This window comes from Phaethon aethereus (genome assembly GCF_964289735.1).
Source record: "Phaethon aethereus genome assembly, chromosome: 13".
In the NCBI taxonomy this organism is placed as follows: Eukaryota; Metazoa; Chordata; class Aves; order Phaethontiformes; family Phaethontidae; genus Phaethon; species Phaethon aethereus.
The window spans coordinates 11,215,428-11,242,045 of record NC_138589.1 but is presented as its reverse complement, the minus strand read 5'-3'; the positions used below and the strand labels follow the sequence as shown (position 1 = coordinate 11,242,045).

At 37.2% G+C, this 26,618-nt stretch overlaps 1 protein-coding gene across 1 annotated transcript in view; it reads left to right on the top strand.

Moving 5' to 3' along the window:
* Window positions 1–26,618, top strand: part of LOC309409386 (neural-cadherin-like) — a gene marked incomplete at its 3' end in the record, with an annotated part of 65,340 nt that overhangs the window by 19,899 nt on the left and 18,823 nt on the right. The window contains exons 4-21 of the mRNA XM_082005529.1: window positions 838–1,042; window positions 2,611–2,722; window positions 3,857–4,106; window positions 6,943–7,085; window positions 10,213–10,385; window positions 11,388–11,556; window positions 12,308–12,478; window positions 13,428–13,600; window positions 14,656–14,823; window positions 15,405–15,654; window positions 15,752–15,879; window positions 16,749–16,935; window positions 17,741–17,884; window positions 19,338–19,621; window positions 20,144–21,758; window positions 23,531–23,624; window positions 24,812–24,996; window positions 25,210–25,439. Coding sequence (XP_081861655.1) covers window positions 838–1,042; window positions 2,611–2,722; window positions 3,857–4,106; window positions 6,943–7,085; window positions 10,213–10,385; window positions 11,388–11,556; window positions 12,308–12,478; window positions 13,428–13,600; window positions 14,656–14,823; window positions 15,405–15,654; window positions 15,752–15,879; window positions 16,749–16,935; window positions 17,741–17,884; window positions 19,338–19,621; window positions 20,144–21,758; window positions 23,531–23,624; window positions 24,812–24,996; window positions 25,210–25,439 — 4,681 coding nt within the window. The remainder of the gene's footprint in view (window positions 1–837; window positions 1,043–2,610; window positions 2,723–3,856; window positions 4,107–6,942; window positions 7,086–10,212; window positions 10,386–11,387; window positions 11,557–12,307; window positions 12,479–13,427; window positions 13,601–14,655; window positions 14,824–15,404; window positions 15,655–15,751; window positions 15,880–16,748; window positions 16,936–17,740; window positions 17,885–19,337; window positions 19,622–20,143; window positions 21,759–23,530; window positions 23,625–24,811; window positions 24,997–25,209; window positions 25,440–26,618) is intronic.

Sequence of the window (26,618 nt, the reverse complement as noted above, 5' to 3'; positions counted from 1 at the left end):
GATTCTATGATTCTATTGTGTGATTCTATACATACAAAGGGGAAAAAAGGCATTCAGACAAAGTGATTTTTTTATTTTTGACTGTAGTTGTCACTGGATCATACATGTTGGTGGGTACATACATGTTCTTCTGAGAGGTGGAATTTTTTTTCCTAAGAAACCTATGTGATAAGGCAACAAACACTTGAAGAATTAGTATTCTGTTTTAAACCCTTTGAAAATATTTATTTTTTAACTTCTTTTACTTCATACTGCAAGTGTTTTTCCCACTTGAAGACTTTAAACACATTGGACGTCAGTGGAAAAAAGATAGTGCCAAACAAGAGCTAAAAACATATGTCCTGTATAACCTGTAACATGCACGCTGTTAGTAACTGGCTTTTATCCTTTTGCAGTTATCTGTTGGAACTTCAGGATGGTGTGACTGGAGCAGCAAACTTATGATGCTGTTATTAAAATTAATCTTTTGCATCTTGCTGTATATTTTAGTTTCCTGGCTGAAAAACATCACTTCTAAAACGTAGAAGAAAGTTAGCGTAGGCAAATTCAGTTGCAGCAAAAATGAAATCCTCTGTTCCTGTGTTCTTAATCCTTACTGTTTTTTAGTTACAAGAATCCCATCTGTATCTGTTTAACCTCAAGATGATAGAACTACTGTGTATCAGAATGTTTGAGTTTTGTGTTTAGGTACATCTATCACTGACTTCAGTGAGTATTGCTCTAATCAGATGATCAGACCTACAGGATTGGACCATCATTTCTGATGTGTATAATTTTTGTCATACCTTTCAGTATGTTGGATTACTTCCTTAAGAGTCCTCTTTTTTTTAAATGCAGCTTTCTTACAGTCACTGCTCTATCATATCAAAACAAATCTCTGAGCTACAGTTTGCTAACAAATCCTGGTGGTCTATTCAGTATTGATTGGGCAACAGGAGATATCAGTTTAACTCGGAGCGTGGATTATGAGAGTGACCAACACCAGTATCGTCTTTTGGTCAGAGCAGAGGAAAATGAGGAACAGTTCAGTAGTGCAGCGGAGGTAGGTGTTCTCTTCTGGCAGCATATGTATTTCCATTTTCCTTCAGCCTTTCCAGGTTTCTGTACAGATTCACTAGGGGCTCCCATTTCCCCAGCTCATGCTGTCTACTCTGCTGTTGATTTGAAAAGTCTTTCTGTCTATGGGTAGATGTTGAGGCCTGGTTTAGGTACTCTTAGAGTTTGCTCTTGCTGATGCTGAAAAAGCTATTTCTGAGGGATCAGTATGCCATCCCATCATAGGTCCTAGGCCTTATCTGGGAAGATACAGAAACAGATGCGTCCAAGCCAAACATGAGGTTTTGCCTTACTCTAAATCTTCATAAAGTATGATGTATATTTGAGGTTATTCCAATTTAAAACAAAGGCAGAATACAAAATTATTTGTTTCATATCGAGAACATGAAGTGAACTTGTAAAGAGACAAAGTAATAAAAACTCACAGATACTAAACGATGATGGTTCACGGTGTTTTAGAAAGCTGTTTGACAGCAAAAATATTTCTAAATATAGTTATTACAGTTGTTTGAATTCAAGGATTCACTGAGCTAGGAAATGCATGCAATATAACAGTTTGCTCCTGCTGCAGGAAATAAGATATACACTGTAGAGGGAAGAGGAAGCAGAACTATTAGGAATAAGTGAGGGGACACAGAGGGACAGTATGTCAATGTAACAAACAGTGGCTGTAACACACCAGAGGCTGATAATTTCTGTTGACACTTTGACGTACTACAGGATGGAGAGTAGTAGAATGTGACTTGAAAGAGGATTATGAGATGATTTTACAAATACATTTAGCCTAAATGTAGTTTAACTTGTACCTGCTTTGCACTGATACAGCTTCAGTAGTTATGAGAGAGCAACTCCCAGTTCATATGAACCTGTGTAAGGGAAGATGGAGTATGTGTCTATGTGTTGCGCTGTGATGCAGAATACCTCAACTAACTTCAGACAGTCTGAAGTGTAGCAGTATGAACCACCATAAAGGATGATTTAACACACTCCCTACTGTTCGGATTGTAAACAATGCAACTGTGGACTCATATTTGACATGGGAATAAGAAAACATTTTAAAAGATGTTAGAAGCAGCATTGCATTTCTTACTTGTTTTACCATAATCAGTTTCATTTATGTCTGATTAACACAGCTGTAATTGAATTCAGAACTTGGTATTGGAGATTTATACTGCTAAAATGTAATATGCTTGGCAGTAGAGTTTTTAGTGTTACAAATAGCAGAAGTGTTGGAAGATAATGGAAAAAGGATGCTTGGAAAGCAGATGGTCCATTTTCCTTTAAGTTAGTAATAGGAAATAATAAATGGAGATGAAGGGTGAGTGGAAAATGTTGCTGTAGTGGACTTGGCAATTCCTAGTATTTTGGAATCTAGAATTTCAGTGGTTCTCAGCAGGAAAAGAGCAATCTAAGAAAAATGGCTTATCCTATGTGCTATAGCTTCTGAAGACTTCAGGATGTTTTGGGGAAATTCTTCTGTCTGATATTTCTAAGGCAATAAAGTCATTGCCTTGATTCACTTTGCTGTTTAACATTCCCCCCTTTTCCATTCAGGTTTTGGTTGTAATCACAGATGTGAATGATTGTGCCCCCGAATTTCATCAGTCTATTTACAGCAAAGTTGGTGTTCCTGAAACAGTTACTATGACAACTGCACTTCTACAAGGTTAGTACTTCTGAAACTATTTGTTACATTCAGTATGATTATTTTTTTTTCCTTGCACTAATTAGAATTCAGTTCAGAAGGCAATTACCTGCCCCAGCATGGGTAGTTGCAACTCTCTGAAGTCAAATGGCACCTTGTAGAATTAGGTCATAATTATTTACTACTGCCACAGCCCAGGCAATTTTGGTGGACAGGAGACAAAGGAAGCAAATCTTTGGAGAATTTTGAAGTAACAGGACTTCAGTTGTGGTTGGTATTATAGCAGCAGGTTTATAGTAGCAATCTTGCAACATTTCTTTTTGTGAAGGAAGAGAGTGATGTTGGATGAGAAATTATGGACATGTCAGCTTACCTTCTCTGCCCATCTTTGAGAGTCCTTTGTGGGCTTGCTGTAGGGAATACTGCTCTTTGGTATTAAAAGCCTCTTGCATGCTTTAACTGTTGTATGTGAGATTTTGTTTGGATGCTTGAGAAAAAGACTTTGCTTCTTCCCAATGTAATCAATAACTTAAGCTTTAAATGATGATGCTCCCTAAGTTATATAAATTTTGCTTATGTAAACCATGCAGATCTTATATTGAAAATGTTTATAAAGAAATGAGCAGGTCCTGGCAATAAAACAAATTTATGTCAACTAGACAGTTGTAGTCAGTTACTATTCTGGTAACTGCGCTTTTAGCATAGGTTTTTGTAGGTTATGGGTAGGATGTGACAAGCACGTTAATTTAACTTGAATCAGTTCAGTAATATATGTAACTTTCCTCTTTAATCACACAGGGTGTGGTCTGTCCAAGTAATCTTAAGTCAGCAGATGGGCATGTGTATGTATATCTCTGTGTGGGAATATGTTCTTGGTAGTACAGGGCTCTTTAAAACCAGCAGACAAAGGCAAGATCTAGTGGCTGAATTAAATCAGGGACTTAACTTTTTTTTTTAAAAAACTTATTTTGAAGTAAGGGTTAGTTCAATAAAAAGTACAGAGGATAGTACAGTTTATAAACTATCTCAAGCATCACATGCCAAGGCAAATGCTATTACAGTTTTATACTATACACTAATTCTCTTGTTAAAGTACTTAATATTCCAATTTACAAACTTTGATCTACACAATGTCTTTCTCTTCTCTCTTAATAGTGACAGCCACTGACTGCGATTCAAAAGAGAATGCTGAAATACTATATTATACTTTGAGTCAAGACTTTAGTATTACTTCTCATGGTACTATTTTTCCAGCAACACAGTTGGACTATGAACAACCTAACCATCTTTATGAGTTCATAATTATGGCTGTAGATAAAGGGGAAGAGCCGAAGACTGGGACAGCAACTGTTAGGATCCATGTTTCAAATGTCAATGATGAATCACCTGAGTTTTCCCAGAAAATGTAAATACATAATTCTTAAAACTCTGTTATTTTTGTCTCTTACTGTTGCTTTTTTCTTTTGGTTGGAAGGCTGATCATTACAGGATGGTAACTGGCTTTAGTTCAATCAAATCTGAGAGTTAGACTGACAAACGTGGGATGATCTTTTGACTCTGAGACTCTGTTACTACCAGTAAAAAAAAAAAAAGGCCCTAAATTTGGTTCTTCATTTTAAGTTTAGGCATGCTTTCAATGTATGGTAAGACTTCTGTGTCTAGCTAGATAGGGGTAGTATATAGTCAGTCTGTATTGATGGATCTTGCACTTAACGTTTTTTCCAGTATGTACTGAAAGAGGTGGTGCTGTAATTTCAGATTATACATTTCAAGAGGACCCATCAATCACCAAAGGAAATCAAGCAGAAAAAGCAGGCAGCTCAGTCTTGTCCTCAGCCCTCATCCAGAGTGCATGGTGGAATTTTGCCTTTTAATTAGGCAATTTAAGCTTAGATGGAGCCAACAGTCCGCATCCCTGGTTAAAGAAAAATGCTTAGATGACAGAATCCTAAGTGACCACTGAGTTATAAAAAACACAAGATAAATGTCAATAAGTGGAGTTCACTTAATTTCACTTAGTCCCATGTCTGACAAACTGTACTTTTTTTTTTTTTTTTTTAATTTAAAAGCATCAGTAAGAATTTTTCTTCTATAGCTGGGGCTTAGAAGTGTCTGAAGAAATGTCAGAAGTACTATATCCTTGCATTAGTGTTAGAGGCTTAGTAATGGAATTCCCAGTCAGCTTCTGCATCAGCCTTCTACTCTTAAAAGTAGAAATTGCTCAGAATAAAACCTAGGCAGAGATTTCGGTGATGCTAAGCTTGTGGTTTAGCTAAAAAAAAACATCAGTCCTTATTTTATGTAAAGGTAACCTCTGGCTTCAAAATCTTGTGCCTTCCTTTCTTTCCTAAATATTGCTTAGGAGATATGGCTTGGAAAACTTGATCTTTTGTAAATTTTTATTAGATCTCTATGCATTTTCAAATACTAAACGAGATTAAGTTTCTCACTCTTCAGATGAGAAAAGTCTCTTCATTTATTTGTTTTAATATTCAAGCGTCATTGAATATTTATCGTTCATATTTTTTAAATCAGAAATGAGTGATAATATCAAAGTAAACATCTCTTACAAATTGGAAGCAGAAAACAGTTTAAAAAAACCCAACCCTGCCATGTCTTATATTTAAGGTTACTGAATAATATTAAAATGAACAGTATTTTATATTACCAAACATTCACAAAAAGCTTTTCTGTTCCCTATGTAATATCAGGGAAACTGCTATTGTATACATGTGTAGACTGGCATGGGAATTAAATTCAAGTCCTGGAATTCAAATTATCTCCAGTTTTTGCTTAACCAGGTTAACGAGGCTTTGATTTTGCGTTATCTTTCCGGTTATGAAAAAAGTCTTGAACCCAAAGGTGAATTTCAGACAGAACTTAGTTGAAGTTTTCTGTAAAATAGATTCATCATGAACACACATAAATTAGGTCCTGCTGAGGGACTAGTTTGCAATTAATGTTGTGCTCTGTGGCAGGCTGATACAAATCAAGATGATGACACTGTCTTTCTAGCCCTTTGTTTAAATAGATTTACAGTCCAGTATAAACTTATGATTCCTTGCCACGAGCATTCTTTCATCACAGTTATTCTGTATCTCAGTTACAAAATGCTTGAGGCTACCACTCTGTTTCATTTTGTCAGTTTTTACTTTCTCCTTTTTAAGAGACCTCTTGTGATGACTTGAACACTTCTGTCCCTATATTTCTTGTTCAAAATTATCAGGAGTACTGTTCATTTGCTTTCCAGATGCAGAGTTAAGACAGTGTCCTGAGGGTTGTGGCTGAGCTAAATCAGAATAATTTATTTCTGTTACTTCACTGCATATTAAATTGGGGGAAGAAAAAAAGCTGTCTCTACAAAGGTTTTGATGAAAGCCCACATACCTAGATAGCAAAAGCTAAGGGAGAGGTTTTCTGTGCATCCATTTTCTTTTTCTTTGAATTTTTTTCTATTCTCAGCATATGAAGAGTGGGTCCATAAGCACTCTGAACCCAGTGGTACATACGTATTTTATCTATATTGTTGGATAGAGACAGCTGTAGTTCATTCTTATGCCTGAGCTTTGGGGTATCTATTGTGGACAGGTCTGTAGTAATGCTTAGTCTGGCCTATGCTCAATTCAGTCAGATAAAATAATAAATATTTGGGACTTGGCTAAAGCAGGGGGCTTTTCTACTCCAGAGAGCGTTAAGCTTAGGCTGATAATGCCTCTTAAGAGCTTAGAATGTCAGTGATGTGTCTGGACTTGTGAAGAGATTTTTGTAAAACTGACATTATGCACGTATCCTCCAGATCGGATTCTCATCGTAGTCACGCTGGTGCAAAGGCTACACTGAAAGCATTTTGACAGCTCATGTCAGAAACTGTGCTATAACAAGCAATGCTTTAACTTTGCAAATGTTTGCTTTGGTTCTGTGAATCACACAACTCATTTTTTTCAAATTTTAAAAAAAGTGAATTCTGCATTTAACCCACATCTTGTTGGCGAAGCTAAGCTTTGGAGCTTCAATACTGCTGAAAGTTTGCAATGGAAATCCATGGGAGGTAACAACGGAAAGATGTGAATGGTTGGATAGATCATCAATGCTATCATTTCATCTTATCAGTGTAATTGTATTAATAAATTACTCTGCAGCATCCTTTGTACAGGTAGTCAGTGGGCATTACGAAGCATAGTTCTGCATATATGATTTCCTGTCTAAATTCATAAATGTGTTATCCTAATTTCTTTTAACAGCTACAGGAGTTTTGTTTCTGAAGATGCAGGCCCAAACACACTGATTGCTACAGTTAATGCTGTTGACCCTGATGGAGATGGTGTGACATATGATATTCTGTCTGGGAATGAAAAAGGAAACTTTGTTATTGACCCTAAGAAAGGTAATAATACGTTACCTTTTGCTGCAGCAATCATTATATTGATTCTCATGTGATGCAGCTTGAATTAGTTCTTCATTAGGTAGAAATTAGAAAAACTGAATAGCATCTGCTATTTTTGAAGCTAATACTAACCTAACTTTAAAAAGTGCAGGAAAAAGATACAGTTGTTCTAGACTCTCTTATAATGTCAAAAAACCATATAATTTTCCTAAAAGCTTTGTACAACTGACATATCTTACTTAATTTTTTTTTTTCAGTTTCAGTCAATAACTTAGTAGAAAGCGTTAGTATAGATAACAGGTAACTAATAGACAGTAACTTAATATAGAATGTTATTGTTGATAACAGTGACATTCCAAAATATCAGACAAGGATTTGAATAACATTTAGTCTAGGAGACTAGCTTCGAAGTTGCAGCAAAAAAAGGGTACTCGGCAGGGTCAGGTGAAATAGGAGTCAAGGGTGACGGCAAGGCAGGCAGGAGCAGGGACCTCACAGCCACAGAGCACCATCCTGAGCAAGAAGAGCAGAACAGGTCCCGTGATATAAACCTGGTTCATCCAACAGTCTGCTTGTCACCATGTGGACTTGCAGTGTTGAGCCAGGTCTCGAGTCAAGCAGGAAGCCAAGTCAGCAAGGCAGTGTCAGGGTCAGCAAGATGCACAGCCAGGTACAGCACACCCCCAGGGGAGCTCGGGAAAGGACCTAGGCTTAAGTGCAGCCCCTGAGACGTGGGGCAGAGGCCACAGACAAGGCTTCTGACAACTAGCAGTTTGATCCAGGGTTAGCTGTCTGCATGGTGTCAGAGTTGGCCTTGAAAATGGGTGGCCTGCATGAAAGGCTTCACTGAAAAAGAGTATGTTAGATCTAGCACAGTTGGCTTGATGTTATCACATCGAAGAACACTATAGGATTAGTCTGGCATGATCAGCTTTTTTAGAGCCACACTACATTTTTATCACGTTCCCCATTTACTATCTTGTCTAATAATACTCCCCTCCAGGGAGCAGAAGGGAGAGTTTGTAAGGCCTGCAGATGCACTCAAAGCTTGACATCCACCTGCTGTGATTAGGCAAAGATACTATTAGTAATCAAATAGCCATGTGAGGCAAAAAACCAAGAGGATGACAGTTCTGACTGGAGAAGTTTTCTTTGTGTTTTTTTTCAATAACTCAGTTTTCACTGGTTTAAAGTGGGCATTTGGGTTTTTAGATGAGGCTTTTTTTTCCCCCATGCTTATGTCTATGTCCTGATTACACATGTGTGAGCAAACACTTCTTAACCAAATTTAGTTGTGTTGTACTGACACAAAATGATGCATTTGTAGGCAGAATGGGACTGCCACTGTTTTGTTTCAATGAAGGCAAAAAGTATATTCTTTTCAGCAGTCACGTATTTTTAAAACCCCAAAGGAAAAAATCCCAATACATTGGTGTCCTTATTAAAAAAAATGCCCAAACATACATCAGCTGAGTAGGCTGGCATATCCCTTTATTTTGCTGTTCGTTGCTTGAAAAAAAAAAAGAGGATGTTTTGAGACAGAAACATGCAAGCAAATTGAAATCCCATTGACAGATAGAAGTAACTTAATTAACTTCAGTTAAACTACTTTATATTTAACAGATTTTGAACTGCAGTAAAAATCTGAACTTACATTTTTCAGAGCACAAGTGTAGACTATATAGGAAGGAGTAAGCCGCCCTAAGTTAGTCCTTCTCTATTTCATAGAGTTCACTTAGCATGAAATTTTAATTTCAATGCAAATCACGTTTTTGCAATATTAATGTTAGATTCTGAAATGTTCCCAAAAATATGGTCTGCAGGTAACTTGGAAGTGTTGAAGCGTGATGCTGAATTTATTGATAGCTTCTTTTATCCTTTCTGACTTAAAAAGAGAGTTGTAGGTTCCAAGAGTTAAATTTCTAAAGGTACTTTGACACCTAAAGAGGAACTATGGTTTTAAAAGTGTCTAAATGCCACAGGGGTAGTATATCTGATGCCTCCGAAAACATTTATTGTATGTGCTTAAAGACTCTTAACATTTGATTGATAGCATCTCTTAGGATTAGCCCCATAGCTTTAATACAGATAATCATGTATATGTACTTTTATACTTTTTAACCGATTAATTTTTATAGTCTTTGAAACTTAATTTAGAAACATTAGCACTTATTTTCAAAACACTTTTGGGCTTTTGTTGCTTAATAAACCAATAAAGGTTTATACAGTGGCTTGCAGCAGTTTCTTTTCAGAAATGATGTCAGGGGAATAGTCTATACCCCCTTGTCACAGACATGCCAAGGTAAAATGGAAATGTGTCAAAAATAAGTGCTGCAGCTAAAGCAATACAGTTGCAAGCAAATTGAGTGACATTGATGCTGTGACACTACTCGGTTGTAATGACAATTGCTATTATGCCTGATGAATAAGAGGGGTGATTGATGGATGATGGAGCAAAAGAATGACAGCTTCTTACTGCATGGTCTCAGATAGCTGTAGTCTCTTTTGCTTTTGTAGCAAATCTTTCATACATCTTTCTCTGACAGTGCCTTTCTGTCCCATCCAGCAGGGTGTATCATTTGGGTGACTCGGGAGAGCAGCAAAATACAGGTTTCTGAGGATATGCCTCTATAGCCAAATGCTGCTATGATTGTGCTGCAGGAAGGTAAACGTGTACTAGTTTCAGCTGAGCTAGCATGGGTGGCTACAGCTGTAGACGTGGTGACACATGCTTCCTTGCAATAATGGTACAGGAACTTGGCCAGGCGTGCTGATGGGGCTGGTGGACATTAAACAGAAGTCTGCCACAATGTTGCTCCGGATTTTTTGTCTTGTTTTGTTTTTACTGTAGCAGATAGACTAAAGCCAAAATGTGCAGGTCAGCTGAGTTGTAGCTGTTGTCTCATTTAGCTCTGTAGACACACCTGCAGACAAACCAACCTATTGTGCTGTCTTAATTTTGTTTTAATATCAGACTGCAGTACGAATACCAATGTTTAATTTAACTCTAGCAGCCTTGTGGTTTATTGGTGAATGGGTAAACCAGAATGGTTTGTTGTGCTCACTAGTGAGAAGAATAACAGTAATTGGTTAAATAAAAGCCCACAACCTATTGTTGTTTTTACAGGGCTAGTTAGACTTCGTTCAAGTCCATTTCCTAAGCTGCAGGGCACAGAATATGTACTTAATGTCACAGCTACTGATGATAACGCCTCTGGAGGGCCCCATTCTCTTACAAATACTGCCCAGGTTGTTGTGAAAATTGATGATGTCAACAATAACAAACCTGTCTTTCAGAAGGTAAGTAGATGAGACTCAGTCGTTTGTGTTAGACTGTGTGGTAAATGTTTAAGACTGTTGTCACTGCAAGTGATGCAGCAGATGAGCTATTCAAGAAGCCTTTTGTCTCTCTTTGAGCCCTGATGCTTCTGTCTTCTCCATCTTTTCCATCCCTCTCCTAAGACTTACAGAGTTCACTCTCCTCTTGTGTCAGAACAGCTCCTGTGAGCACTGTCTCTTCCCTGAACCACATCTCGTCTCTGGCATTTTAGAAGATAAGGTCAGGTGACTAACTTTTGGAGGTTCAGTGGGACATGTGATGAGGAATCGATAGGTACAACTATCTATGCAGTGGACTTGTTCCAAAGTACCTTTCTAAATTACATAGGCTTCTTTTGATGAGTGCATGTCTGGAACAGACGAAAGGGAGAAAAATGAAAGCATTTTAGCTTAATTTGTAAACTACTGTAAAAAATAAATGCTTGAATGCATTTTCAGAATGTTAATTCATATTAAAGATCTGTTGTCTAAAAATTTCAAGTTTGATGCTGATGGCTAAAATTTTGATGGGCAATGTTGCTTGTTTTGAAAAGGCAGTCTGTTCATGTCAGTCTTGGAAATTCTCAGTAATCTGTCCTTGACAAAGTTACTTTGTGTAGAAATCCCACCAAAGCAATTCTGTGGTTTGGGCAAGTGTATGCCCTTTTTTTTTTTTAATAACTTTTGCTAATATAGAATAATACTTGCATTTGGAAGTCTGTGCAACTGTAACTTTTTCTCCAAATATTTTCACTAGTTGGAGATGCTCAGTGGCCTCGTGTTGTGTGTTGTTTGTATAACTGCACAATAGCAAGTGAAGTCTGTAAATTAATCATGGTACAGATAAAACATTAACGTTGGTGCATGTGAATGGAAGTGTAGCTAAATCTTTTTTCTTTTTTTTCCTCTAGTGTGTCTTTAAATCAAATGGCATTCTAAGTCCTTGGTTTTTGGTTTTTTTGTTTTTTTCCTGCCCTCTCTTAGTGTCAGTATTATCGGGAACATGCTTCTGTATTGGAAAACCAACCTTCAGGGACAGTTGTACTGCAGGTTGAAGCCACTGATGCTGATGAAGGAGCCAATGGTATAGTGAAATACGGCTTGATGCACAGAGGTGGTGTCCTGCCAGCATTCAGTATTCATCCTGACACAGGTAAAGCGAATATCAGAACTGATACTGGCATATAGAAACCACTTCGTTACACTGATGGAAAAAAAGCTTAAATAAAATCAGACTTTGTGCTTTTTCACTGAGTTTTTGATAGCAGACAAAATATCAACTGTATTAACTGCATGAACAAATATTCTCCCTTTAATTTCATGTGTCCAATACTGTACTAGAACTGATGTTTTCCCTGAAATGTGGAAGTTCTGCTGCGTGAAATAGCTTCTGTATTTTTGTAACTAGGTTAAAAAACCTGCCTTATTTTATGTACACATTATCTTGCAGCATTGCTAATGGCATATAAATGAGTTATCCAAATGACAGGAGTCTTACAAACAGTAAAGAGACTAAGTCTTGGAAGACCTAAATTCAGGCTGAACTTTTGGAGGATAAAAGACATGAAACATGCCTTTACCCTGTACTTAGTGCTCTTCAAAATAATTTTTTTTTAATAAACTCATTCTCTTAAAGTTAGTTTAGAACTTATCTTTGTTTTCTAAATTTAATTCCAATTGTGTGTAGATGTAATATGAAGTTTGTATCTGCCTGAGAAATACCATTTAAGCTGTTGAAATTTGTTAAATCTTGTGATTGGATCCTTGAACCTGAAGTTCACATTATAGGTGTATTTAATCCATTGCATTGTATCTCAATGTATCGACAGACAAATAAACATCTAAATGTAGAATATTGTCAAATGCAGAGCATTTTAACTCTCTGGTATTTAATTTGTTTTCAGGAGTTCTGACAACTGTTCAGGTATTTGATCGGGAAAAACAGAGGGAATATCCTATCACTGTGACAGCAACAGATCAGGCAGCGGAACCACTCATTGGAATATGTCAGATAAATATTATCATCCTGGACCAAAATGACAATGATCCCAGATTTGAAAACACCCACTATGAATGTAATTGAGAGTCATTGGATAGAGTTTCAGTGCCCTGAGTGTGAGCTTACCTGATGTCTAAGATTTTTGGGTTTTGTCTTTCCTGGCAGTAGATCTTGTGACCACCTAGGTGATTGCAGCCAGAGATGCACTTACCTTAATTAATTGCAGAACTGTTATTCTGTGTAATGTGCAGTGCAACAAGTACAGTTGTGACTCGTAGGCCTTCCTGAGTGTTGTTACGGGAAGATTCCTTGAAACAATAGCCATGTCGGTATCTTTCCTTACCTGAGTATACCAAGTGTCTGTGGTACTACACAGAGATGGGGAAGTTGTACTAAGCATGTGAGTGTGCAGTGCTGAGCACTAACTGTATCCTTTGTTTTTTGATTAATAGATTTTTGTCATAACTTTTGATTACATACTTTTCCTTTTCCCATTTGAATTTCATCATTCTTCATTGTTTGGTTTTTTTACCTTTCCATCTTGGTTCTTCAAAAAAACTTTCCTGCTTATGGATAAACACCCAGAGGCATATAAAATAATAAAAAAATGAAGACTGATAATTCTTAGCTAGTTATACTATGCAAATCCTAGAAGGTAGTTTCTGACAATGTGGTCCTTCTCTTCTGGTTTTATGCAGCAAATTAAAATTCCATTTATGTACATTTCATACAGAGCCATTAATCCCTTCGTAAAAATACAAGACAGGAAAAAAAGTAGTATCTTATCAGAAATAACAATTCCAGGTTATGAATGTGGTATTATGAAGTTCAGATGTGATCCATGGCTCTGGAGTGATGGCAGCTCTTTAAAATACTCATTTTGATTTTTATGGCCATTGTTCCAAGGAAGATAAAGTTATAGCTTCCGTACATTATTACTTTAGTATTTCTTCATTTCTTAGTAAGATGTTCATGGTACTTTAGTGAATTAATGATCAGTTTGAAATATCTTTTCCTTACATTAGATTTCCTAAGGGAGGACACAAGAATTGGGACCAGCTTTCTTCGTGTGGCAGCCCACGATGATGACTACAGCTCAAATGCTGCCATTACGTATTCGATGGCAAATGAAGAACCAAATTATATACAAATTAATCCTACTACAGGCTGGGTGTTTGTGAACCAACCCATATCTCAGGTATGGCACTTGCTTTCCTTTTTAAGCTGGCTATCTCAATATATCATAGGAGGGACTGAGGTCATGAGTTTGTCCTTACCTCCATGTTACTCCTTGACGTTAAAGGATCAATACATCATGCATAAATTAAACATGAGTCTACGGCTTTTAGTTGATGGGTTCATTGGCTGTAAATGGCATATAAGCAAGCCATGCTTTCAGCTGGAAAGCTTACAGCACTGCCTCTGAGAACGCGTTTTTCCCATTTTATTAGCTTTGGCATACTAATAGCAAGGACTGGAGGGCTGAGACTGTAAGCAGGAGAGCAAGAACCTGGGTGTAGGACTTCACTACATTATCAATCAATAAGTTAAGACACACACCTGAATGTGAAAGAGTGTGAAATTTTGCTTCTGACACAGATTCCCAACTGGATACATGTTGATATCATGGTGGACTAAGTCATAGCTATCCATCAGGAAGGTGAAGGCATAATGAACAAAGTTGTTGAATGTAGCTATATAAAATTTACCAGTTTCAGCTATTTCTAGATACCTACATGAGCAGTTTGATATTTTACAGAGTTGTAAAGTAATTTGTGTTGAAACAAAAATATTGTTGATGTCAATCTTTTAAACACCTAGTAGATATTTTTAATATTGAAATTTAACTTCTAAGTAACTGACACACAAAACTTTGGTGCAGGTGTATCCTTTTAATATATTTTCTTTATTGAATCTAAGAACCCTACAGACCTAATAACAAAAACTGTTGATAGGTAAGCTTAAGAACTAAGGGGTTCCACAAAGTGGCTTTTTTTCTGTTTTGTTTTAAAATTCGTGTGACATTTGCTAAGGTTTATTGAGATGATTAGCAACACTTTCCAACAATCTTAAGTAAAGCAAATAGCAGAATTTTCAGCAACCTTGCACCTACTTCATATTCTGAGCTCAGTATTTTGCAGTTTTTTAAGTGTGCCTTTAATTTCATGTATTCATTTATTTTTGGTGAAAAAAAAAGCGCTCATCGGAGCCCTGATCAAAACCCTCTGTAACAAAACGTTTTTTACTGTTCAGAGGTCATCTGTAATTCGAGAGATTATTGCTACAGATGGAGGTAATAGGAGCAGTAAAGTTGAACTTGCAGTAACTATTACCAGTGCAAAAAACCAGCCTCCCCTGTGGGAAAGAGACAGCTACGAAGTTGTTATTCCAGAGAATACTACACGAGATGCATCAATTTTGGTAAGGTTGGGATGGACTTGTTTGTAGCTCTAAGGCTACAGAGTAACTGAACTTTGCTTATTTGCTTAATTACAGTAAGCTTTTATAACAATTTTGTGTATTGTAGGGACCAATGATCTGCTATCGCTTTTCTTTCAGAAATTCTAATGGTAACCAGAATTTTTGTTCTAATTCGTGCAGCCACTATTTAATTTCCTTCCCACTTGGGCAACACTATAGGTGTTCCAGTTTTTTGAATGCTTCTGTGTTACCGGAGGTGATTATTTGGCTTAAAGTACTTAGAGTTGTTCGGTTTGATTGCTTGGAATGAGCAGTCGGAACAGCTTTATGAAGTAACTCCAACATGCGTACTTTTAGGATAAAAGCGTGAGTAACCGAACATGTAATGACGGGTAAGATTTGGCTGCAGCTATTTGCAGCCTGGAGATGTATCAGGCAGGGTTAAGTTTTGGTATGAGAAAATACTTGTCCTAGTGTTCAGTTGAGAGCTGAAGGTCTGGGAGAGTCAATACACAAAAGCTTTTAGAAATGTTTCTGTGCTCACGAAAGTGTTGATCATGGAAACTTTTTGAACTGTGCAGACAATCAAAGCAACTTCTCCCCTTGGGGATCCCCGTGTGACTTATAACCTAGAAGAGGGACTTGTTCCAGAGACCAACATGCCAGTTCGTTTCTACCTGACTCCAAACAGACATGATGGTTCTGCTTCAATCCTGGTAGCTGAGCCACTAGATTATGAAACAACAAAGAGCTTTCTACTCAGGGTTCGAGCACAGAACGTTGCTGCGGTTCCTCTGGCAGCCTTCACTACAGTTTACATTAATGTAACAGGTGCGTAAGCTGTTTGGTGATGTTATAGTATCATCAGTACTTTTTTTTCTTTCAAGTTTTATAGTTTTTTCTTTATGCACTGTTTTTGATATTTTAGATGTCAACGACAATGTCCCATTCTTCACTTCATCTATTTATGAAGCCTCAGTAATAGAGGGAGCTGGGGTTGAGACATTTGTTGCTCAGGTGTCTGCCACTGATCTTGACCTTGGTCAGAATGGTGAGGTAAGCAAGTGGGGACCTACATCTTCCATGATGAAAGATATGGAATAACTTCTGTGTGAACAATGGCTAAATAGACTAGAAGTCTTCAACCTGGAAAACAGATGACCAATAGAGAAACATGACATGAAATAAAGTAGTTAGTTCAGTGTTTCTCTGTCTTGCCATTTGAAAAATGCAACTAAAACTAGTAGGTGTGAGACAGAAACAAAGAAGAAACATTTATACAACCTGTAGTTCAGGTGAAAAACTTGCTATAGAATGCTCTAGTTTGGAAAGGCCTCCATAGACCTAAAATGTAATAGGATAAATTAATGGAAGAAAAGAATGCATTAAAAGCTTCTGTGAGTTGTAAATCATTGGGGGTACTGTAAACTGAACCCTTACAAAATGCGTCAAGTTAACACCAAAAGAGGATGTATTGTTACTGATTTTAAAAATCAAAAGTAGGTATGTCCTAAGGACAAGAGTGCAAGCTGAAGTCAAGTGCACAAAAACATGTATAGAGACTAGAACATGGTCCATGATACTGAGCAGGTTCAAATTCAGCTCACCTGTGGCTGTTGTGCTAGTCAGTACCTGGTATCTTTAGCTGAGTTTGAGTGCTGTTGCTTAAGCACTGTGCCGGTGTGAGTTAGAGAATTTAGGAACTGACTAGACGATTTATTTCCATCTACAGGTCGGCAGTCAACCAGCAAGCAGGTTAATTGACTTTAAACTAAATTGCTCAAGCTGGCAGTTTTACCCAGCTTTCTTGGCCCTGATAAGTTCTCAGACGCAAGACTCTTCTTCCTCTCTTTAAGTACGTTTTTACTTGTGAACTATCCAACAAAAGGAAGGTAGAGATTAACAACTTCTTTTTAATACTTTAGATAACTTACTCCCTGTTACATGACAGCGGCAGAGACTACACGTGTTTTCGATTGGACTCACAGACAGGCTCAATATATACTGCCTCAGTATTTGATAGAGAGAAGAAGGGGTCTTATCTTCTAGAAGTCAAGTCAGTAGATGGCTCTGAATCAGCTCGACCTGGAAAACATGGGAAACCAAACTCCGGTAAGAGATAGAAATCTGTGGCAAGCACGATTTAAAAACAAACAAACAAACAAACAACCACAAAGAAAAAAAAAGAAAACCAGAAACGTTTAAGAAAAGAAAATCAAAGCTCTGAAATGCAGAATTAAGCATTAGTTTCCTTTTTTTCAAGTGTACTTGTGAAAGAGTGTCTATTGCTTTGGTTTTGATTGGGGTTTTTTTTTACTGTTTGTCTGTGCAACAGTTGTGTCAGAGCTGGAAGAGATATTTTATGTGATGACCAGGAAAATTTTTTATTCTGAAATTAAGAGAAAGCTAGGACTTCATACTTAGAATTTAGAGAGTATTTCCTAGCTAGCAAAGATGCAGCCATTATCCGCAGGATGCAGATGTATGGGTAGTGGAGGTGTTTCTCAAAGTAGTGCATATGGTAGTGTATTCAGTCAAAAGTGATTATGAAGTATGAAGCAGGAAAGTTCAAGATAGAAAATCGTATCTCAATTGATGGCTGTGCTTAAATAAAGACTTAAAGCTTGACTTTTGTAGCTTCAAGACAAAAAGTTATGACTAAAAACTGTACAATTTCCATATTAGGCATCAATTATTCACATATTATCTGTTTAAACAAATTGGATGTGACATTCATTTGATATCCAAGTTCTTTTGAGTAATGTTGGTATGTATATTGTTCACAGCCCTAAGGGTTTGTTTCTGTATTGTCTACATATTCGTCTTCATTTCATGTGCAGCTAGACAGTTTAAGGAATTGTAGCTGACAGAAGTGGCACAGCTGAGTATTTTAATCTCTTGTTTCTTGTCTCTCTAGACACGGCCTACGTGCACGTTTTTATCAGCGATGTGAATGATAACAAGCCTGTCTTCACTCAAAGTGTCTATGAAGTAAATGTGGATGAAGACCAGGATGTGGGCTCAACTATTATTACAGTCAGTGCTAATGATGAAGATGAAGGTAAAGTATTGGAAGTCCCCATAACTGTGCCCAAAATATTAATGAGTTCCTTTCAGCACACCAAGACATATTTAGTGGTGCTAGAAAGGAAAATATCTTTTTGTTTCTATATTTTAAAACTTCTTTACATGTGAACTGATCAGGCATGACCATTAGTTCATAATGGATCTGTGAGGCATAAGTCAAATAACTCTTGTTTCGGGAGGCAATGCATTAATGTGGGATGATGGGGAATAATTTCTATGCCAGCAAATACAAATTTATTATAGATCATACAATTTTCTTACAAATGGGCACCAATAAAAAGGTCCTGGTTAACTAGAATGAATCAGACTTGATTTCAGTGAGATTATTTTGCTTTCTCTATGGACAGTATAGTTGTATTGTTCTTTTTTTTTTTTGGTACACAGTCTCCTATTTGAAACTAGACTTTCTAAATGCATATGATGAGTCTTAGCTATATTGCTTTATCTACAAATCAGTCAGGAATTCAGCCGTAAGTCATGTAAAAATAAGTACATAACCAGTGCTCATAAATGAGAGAGGGGATGGTACAGACTTCAATCTTCTGGCCACAGTGCACTACTAATTTGACTTTGCTGTATGGTGAAAGTTTGTTTGCACAAGTCCCACAAGTTCTGTCAGTATGTTTGTGAAGTGCAAGTACATCCTGGCTGTATTTGATTCCTCACCCACTCAAGGAGTTTGAGGCAAATGTGGATAAGTTGTACTGAAGAAGTATTTACCTACTCAAGGAACTTCTAGTTTGTTACTTAGGCTGCTTGTAAATCTACTCTATAGTGTTGGATCAGGGGACCTGATGTGAAGGATATGTGGCACTTCATTTCTGTCCTCTTAATGAAGTGAATGATTAAAGATGTAGCTATGGAAGAAGAGAAGAATGGTAACGTGAAGGAAGAGGTTTGCAGAAAGGTTAGAAGTCTTTACTTGATCTAAAACCATTGACAAGTTGGTACTGCATCTGAAATTTTGAGAAGTTCTGTTCTGTTGTCTCCTCTGGCTTGATACACAATTGTCCTGTTTGTTGGTCAAGTCTATGCCTAAATGAATATGAGTGCAGAATGGTGGGAAGTATTTTATGATAACTCATTCCTACATGCTGGGGAATTCCTTAGCAAATAAGAATTTGTCTTTTTGGTCCCATAACCTTGGCCAGTCATATCGATCCTTCAGTGAATTCAAGGGATAATAAGTAAAAGCTGAATTAATATTTCATTGCAAAGACACATTTTTTAATTATACACAAGTTAAAATTGGCCATACCAGAACTGAAAATGCTGAGAAGTAATCTGACGTAGCTGCATGTTTTAAAAGACCAGAAAACTATAATACCAAAAATCAGTTAGCGTATGATTCGTACTTCATCTTAACATCCTGTGTTTTAATCTACTTCAAGAAATGTGTGTTTTCTGACACTGTTGGTAATTGACAGGAACAAATGCTAAATTACGGTATCAGCTCACAGCTGGAAACACCGGAGGAGTACTTGATGTAGAACCAGAAACAGGAGCCGTTTTTATTGCCCAACCACTGGATTATGAAGAAACAAAAATGTATGAGATTCACTTGTTGGCCTCTGATGGGAAATGGGAAGATTATGCAGTTATCATCATCAATGTCCTGAATAAAAATGATGAGGCTCCAGTTTTCTCTATCAATGAATACTATGGAAGTATAATTGAGGAACTGGATGGCTTACCAGTCTTTGTACTTCAGGTAGTGTATGCAGTTTCAGAGATTATAATATTTCAATGAAAGAGCACAGATTACTCTGGTACAATTATGTTAATAATAATCCAGCACAGATATATTAATGAAATTTAGTTTACTGAGTTTTTTGTCAGTGCAAGAAGAGAAATGGACTTCTATGGAAAAACAATTACAGAGATAGTAAGTAGGTAAGCAGGATGGATAATTTGTGATCCTAAAAAGCAAGTCGTTAATATTTTTAAAGTATGTATCAGAATAGCATAGTTAAATTACCTCTACAAATATGAATAAATAAAATATTATTTTAGTAATATAATATCTACATTGTTATTGTAGTGCAAAGCATATTCACCTACTACGAATTGTCCCTCAGCCGCCTCTCATTTGCCAGTCATCTGGTATGCATGTATTAATAGCATGTCATATACTTTTGCTTGGACTCCTTTAGACTGTAGCAGTGTGTAGGATGTAATGCAACCATTGCATATTTTGTAATTTCTGTGGTTTTTATTTTCAAAACTTTTGTAGGTTATGGCAAATGATCCTGATAGTAATGTGGATGAAGGAGATTTGAGATACTCGTTGCATGGGCATGGTGCAGCTGACATTTTCACGATAGATGAGAAATCAGGCAGCATTTATGCGCACAAGATGCTGGATCGGGAAGAGAGAGCGCTGTGGAGATTTGTCGTATTGGCTACTGATGAAGGTGGAGAAGGACTTACAGGATTTGCTGATGTAATTATTAATGTGTGGGATATAAATGACAATGCACCCATGTTCACATGCATGCCTGATGATTGCACCAGGAGTGTCTTTGAAAATTCTCCTGCAGACACATTAGTCATGGAAATGGGTGCAGTTGATCGTGATGATCCAAACGTAGGTCTTAATGCTGTCCTGACTTACAGGATAACAGAGAATGTAAAAAATGAGTTTGGTACTGACATGTTTAATATCAATCCCAATACTGGTACAATCCATGTAGTGGGAGGAATGCTAGACAGAGAAAGGACTGAAAATTATTTTCTTACTGTTGAAGCAAGAGATGGGGGAGGGCTAACAGCAACTGGCACTGCCACTATCTGGATTGCAGATGTCAATGATCATGTACCTAAATTCACAAAAAAGATGTGGCAGGCAACAATTCCTGAAAACAGTGCCATTGGCTCGGAAGTTCTGCAGGTGTGTGCTACAGATGCAGATGTTGGGGACAATGCTGACTTAATATTCAGTATCATCGGGGGAGACCCAGATCAGAAGTTTTATATTGAGAATGACAAAGAATGGCAATGTGCCACTATTCGACTGAAAAGAAAATTGGATTTTGAGAATGCACGTGAAAGGCACTTTAATCTTACTATTACAGTGGAAGATCTTGATTTTTCTAGCACTGCAGTGTGCCTGATTGAAGTTGAAGACTCTAATGACCACAGCCCAGTTTTCCTTTATCAGTTTATTCAGACAAGCCCTTTCTTTGAAAACATGCCTGTAGGTACTACTGTAACCACAGTGAGAGCTACAGACAAGGATTCTGGTTTGAATGGGAACATTATATATTCTATAAAGTCAGATTCAGATCCTATGAGACAGTTTGCGGTTGACCAGTATGGTCATGTGATTGTGGCAAATACACTGGATCGTGAAGTCATGCAGAAATACAGTTTAATTGTACAAGCTTCAGATCAAGGGACACCTGCCCACACTGGAAGCATTGCAGTTTTTATTAACTTGCTTGATGTTAATGACAATGGACCAAGGTTTGAGGCACCATACATGCCTGTAGTTTGGGAAAACATACTGAGGCCTGAAATAGTGTCTATGAACTATACATCAAAACTGCTTCATGCATTTGATCCAGACAATGAAGAAAATGGACCACCCTTTACATTTTCATTGCCACCAGATTATCAGAATTCTTTGGATTTTTCTCTTATTGACAACAGAAATAACACAGCAACTGTAACTGCTTTGAGGTCCTTTGACAGAGAAAAGCAAAAAGTGTTTCATCTGCCAGTAGTTATAACAGACAGTGGGATTCCAGCTATGAGCTCTACAAACACCCTAACTATAACAATTGGTGATGAAAATGACAACTGCCATGAACCTGGCCATAAGGAAGTCTTTGTGTACAGTTACAATGGTAAGTGCTATCTGGATATTATATCAAATTAATGAAAATAGCACAGTTTTATACGTAATTTCTGTCTTGCAGTTCTTACTTTTTTTTTTAAGATGGTTTACATATTTTGAAACAGAAACTCCAATTCTGAAGTGGAATGAGTAAAGTATATTTGCAAAGCTCAGACTCTAGTGTGTAAAAGATCATCTACTGAAAATCCGTTAGGCGCAAACAAGTACATATTGCACTTGCAGAAAAAGCAGTATTTTTATAAACCAGTAAAATATATTTTCCATTGACTAGTTTTCACCTACACAGAGGAGAAGTTTTTTGTGTGTGCACACATGATTTGGCAAGTATCTGAGATGAGCATGGCAGAATTTGAAGCAACTGAGAGAAACAGAGGTTCATAGATAAGCCGTAACCAAAAATTGTAGAGGAGTCCCATCTCCACTGTCACAGCCACTGTGTGGCTGAGCAGGATAGAAATCTTGAGGAGGGACGTTTGCTGCTGCCAAGAAAGGATCCGAGAGAAAGCTGGGTCAGTCCTTTTTTTAGGAAAACAATGATCTTTGGGGTGCAGTACGTAACTGCTTCCCAGAACATGTAGTCTTTGAACTGGAAAAAAAAAAAATATGCTGCTCTGGATGTGTTTGAGAGTGGTGCAGAGTACCTAGTTCAAGAAATACCAGCAGGAGAGCTGCTCTGTGATAGCAGCCACAGTACTATGAGGTTTAAACATTGTAGTAGGAGAGAGCAGAGCAAATGCAGCCATTAACGGAATGCTTTACTACTTTTCATCAGAGTGGTTTAGCAGAGGATGAACAGTTTAATAATATTTTCTAAAATTTGTCTTGAATTTCTATTACTGTGTTTTTTCCTGAAATTACCTGCAAAACTTGACCTTAAACTAGTCTTGGTGGCCCCTATTAAGCATGGTTTGTTACAGCTTTCCCCAAATCTTCCATTCCAGATAGACTTGGCTATATCTCAATTGTCACTGCAATGGTAGAATTTCTGATATTAGAGAAGATTAATCTACAGAAGGTATTTTTGCAATGACTTATTTTTGCTGAATTCAGTATGCCTAAATTAGAAAAAGATATGACCAGATCCTACCACAGAAATGAGAGAATGAAGTTTCTAGGGTGGATTGGCTCCCGATTTGAACCTTAAAAACTTCCCATGTTGCTGGATCTTGGCTGTGGAATTCAAAGGTCTCCTTCCCTGGAGTTGCTCCTTTTGCTATTTTAGAACAGCTGCTTGGATGTTGCACTTCTGTGATAGTCCACCGGGGCCTGAAAAAAAAGCCAAGAACTGGCACAGCTTGGTGGCTTCTTGCCCATTTCCTTTTTTCAGTCACGTCCTTCTTTCCCAGCTGCACCCCACAGAATGCTCTCCCTCTTTTGCTGGATTCCACTGGTGTGCCATTTAAAATAGTAGAGTAGCAATGAAACATTTGGGGATTAACTCCTGATGTGGTGGGGTTTTTTTTTGGTTTTTTTTTTTTGTCTGAGGATTTTATATAAAGTTGTATTTTGTATCATTTTGTTGTTGTTTTGTGTTGCTTTCAGCTTTTCTTCTTGCATGTAACATCCATAGTGTACTCACCTTTCCAGAACTGGCAGAAATTACATGACAGGCTATGCACTATTTTAAGAATCTTGGATCATAACCACCACCAAACTGAGCAGGATTCTGAAAATAATAAATGCAGCAGTGAATGCGGCAGAATATAAAGTTCACTGAAAAGCAAAAATTAAATGCAGATTTATTATAATTTATGTCAACAGGAAAATGGACAACAACAGTGCTTGGGGAAGTGTTTGCACCAGATCAAGATGACTGGGACAATAAAACATTTGTCTCTGAAGGAAAACTACTCAAGTGAGGATTGTATTTGCGTCAAAATGAGTAATATTTATGCTTCTGTAATTATTTTACTCACCATGTATTTCTCTGTGTTCAGGATGTGCATAAGGCTGGTGTTACTGAGTGTATTACGGAATGTACCTTCTGAATGCTCTTTTTCTTTTTGACTTGGGTAACTATGTATTAAGAAATTAATGCATGAAACATTTTTTCCAACAGAATGCAGGTTCACACCATGATGTTTGTTTTTAGGCGGATGTCATCATTAATTTATATAAAAACGTGTATTCTGTAAGATCTAATTTAAAAATAGGCAGAGGTTTTAATACTTGCTCTCAAATGTTAGTGTTGATGGAATACAAATCCCAAATTTAAAGGGGCAGAATGGAATTATTTCATCAAAAGTGGAAAGGAATTTGGTGATCTCCATTGATGGCTAAATTAACAATTGCGTGCAAAAAACATGGCTCTTAGATTACTGGAGGTTTTTCTGTTAATTGAAATGTTGAATTGGATTCTTAATTCCTACTTACCCATTCTTTGTTCATGTCATAAAGTGTGGTGGCATACAGCATAATTGTATGCTGTTTGAAATACAGAAAATGGGTGTGAAAATGAATGTGAATTTTTGTCTCCGCTGTGAATAAGGGTTTAAAAGCTTTATGTAGCCCAAAATTAAAGACTGAGTTTCTGTCCATCAGCAGCCCCTGGGCCTGTTTCCATATTAAGAGGTTACTGTTCCATAATGGTGGTCATGGAATATTTCCATAATTACTGACTGCTGTCCTTTTGAGGTAGCAAATTAAGATGATAGCAGAGATTTCATACCAACTTTATTCTGTTCTAGATGCATAAATGAGCATCTGGAATGACTTTGTGTGGCTTTGTCACTTTCTATTACTTATCTTATAGACCTGACGACTATGTTGAACCCCATGCTTTAACTACACACTGCTTTTATTCAGTATTAGGAAAGTCTGAGGATTTGGGAGTGGCAGAAACATCTTTTTATAAGCTCTGCAGATTGTAATTTCTGAATTAAGGTGTTTCTGGTGCTTTTCAGAGGTTGGTTGCTAATTCCAATAAGTTTTGATCCTATAGTCTTCATAGTAACATTTAAGTCCTTCTGAACTATGTTGATGAACAAAGTAAGTTCTCAATTTTGATTTCTTATGGTTTCCTAATTGAAGATTTATGTCTAGGTCTTTCAGATTAAATCAGAGGACTGGTTCTTTGATGATGGTCGATAATGCTCCTCAAGGAATATACAATTTAAAAGTTAGAGTTTCTGATGGAGTTTGTCCTGATGTTGTATCTACAGTACAAATCCATGTCAAAGAGCTGGAAAATGAAGCCATACAGAACTCGGCCACTGTGCGCCTATCAGGTTAGTTTTATTTGCTGGTGAGAGTTTAGATTAGCTGCTTCTATAACTGAATGATTATGTGATATAGGTATTATTATACCAATACTTGATTAACTTCTCACTGTAGGGCACTTTCCAGTATGTTTCCATGTTGTTAAATAAGAAATAAATTGAGAAATTAACCTGTGGTCTCCCAATATTTCATGTTTATCTGTTTTTGAATCCCAAACTCAGATGTCACAGCAGAGGAGTTCATAAGGAGAGATGAACATGGCAAAACGAGACATGAAAAGTTCAAGGAATTACTAGCAAAAATATTACCTGCTAAGCTTAGTGATATCATTGTCTTCAGTGTGATGAACATTGATGGAAAACAGACAGATGTAAGATTTGCAGTCCATGGTGGCTCGGCGTATTACAGACCTGAGAAACTGCATGCTGAGATGGCAGCATTTAAAAATGAGGTATGTTCTCTAGGGTTATCATGCCTCTCTGTAATTCACTCAAATACTGAGTTTGCAAGGTACATATGCCAAACATCAGACCTACAGATAAGTTTTTTTGGCTTCACTCAGGACAAAAACATTTGTTAAGCAAGTGCTTAATTCAAGCTTTCTTTGTTCTCCTTAGTCCCATACATACAATTATTATATGGTTGTACTAACTTCTGGTTCAATAAATATAACCACTTTTTAGTTGCAGAAAGATGGTTCTTCATTCCCATCATGGTACAGTTAACTGTGTTTTTTCCAGTCAGTGTTTCATTGTGTAACTTATCAGACTTCTGAATATGAAATCAGAAGAATTCCTAGAAGCCGCAGTGGTACGGTAGTGCAGAGAATGTCTTGAAAATGATAGCTTTTTGAACGTTCCAGATGCTGTTGGAAATACCCAAATCATCACGTTGTGGTTAGACACTTAGAGTAGAGGCTTGATGCCACCCAGATGGAATTTGTACTGTACAAAGAGATGACAGTCCACAGAAAACATCTTGCTGGAAGGAATATTAGATACTGATATCTATTGTTCTATAGATATATTATTCTATATCTACATTAGATTAGATATAGATACATAGAAATATGTAACTGTTAGAAGAGCAGTTAAAACAGATAAGTGAGGTGGAGAAAACCAATTTTGTGATTGTATTTAATTCACCAAAGGACAACTTTAAATGCAAAGTGACACCCTCCCCCAACTTTTTTTACTGTTAAAGTGACACCCTCCCCCAACTTTTTTTACTGTTACAAGGGGAAAATAGTTTTTGAGTGTAAGATGTTTTCTTCCACTTGCTGATGTTCCCTAGCTGTCCTGCTTCCAGATCCTGCACTCCCTGTAACTCCGTTACCCTGACACAGTCTGTCTTGGCCCCACTTTTATTTCCCGTAGTCCTCCAGATTTTGGCTTTGCTGCAGTCCTGCAGATGCTGCTGAATATATACTAGAGCTGCTGCCTTACACAATGGCAAAATGCCACTGCCTGGCTTGTAACTTGCCCTGGACAAGGAGGAAGGACAAATGCCCAGGGTACTTCCTGACATGTCATTTGTGGCTGTGGGGGCATATTAAGTTTAATATGTGGTGCATCTTATGGAGGATTTTTCCTGAAGAGAAAACAGCACTTTCCTTTGTGTGGATATGGTA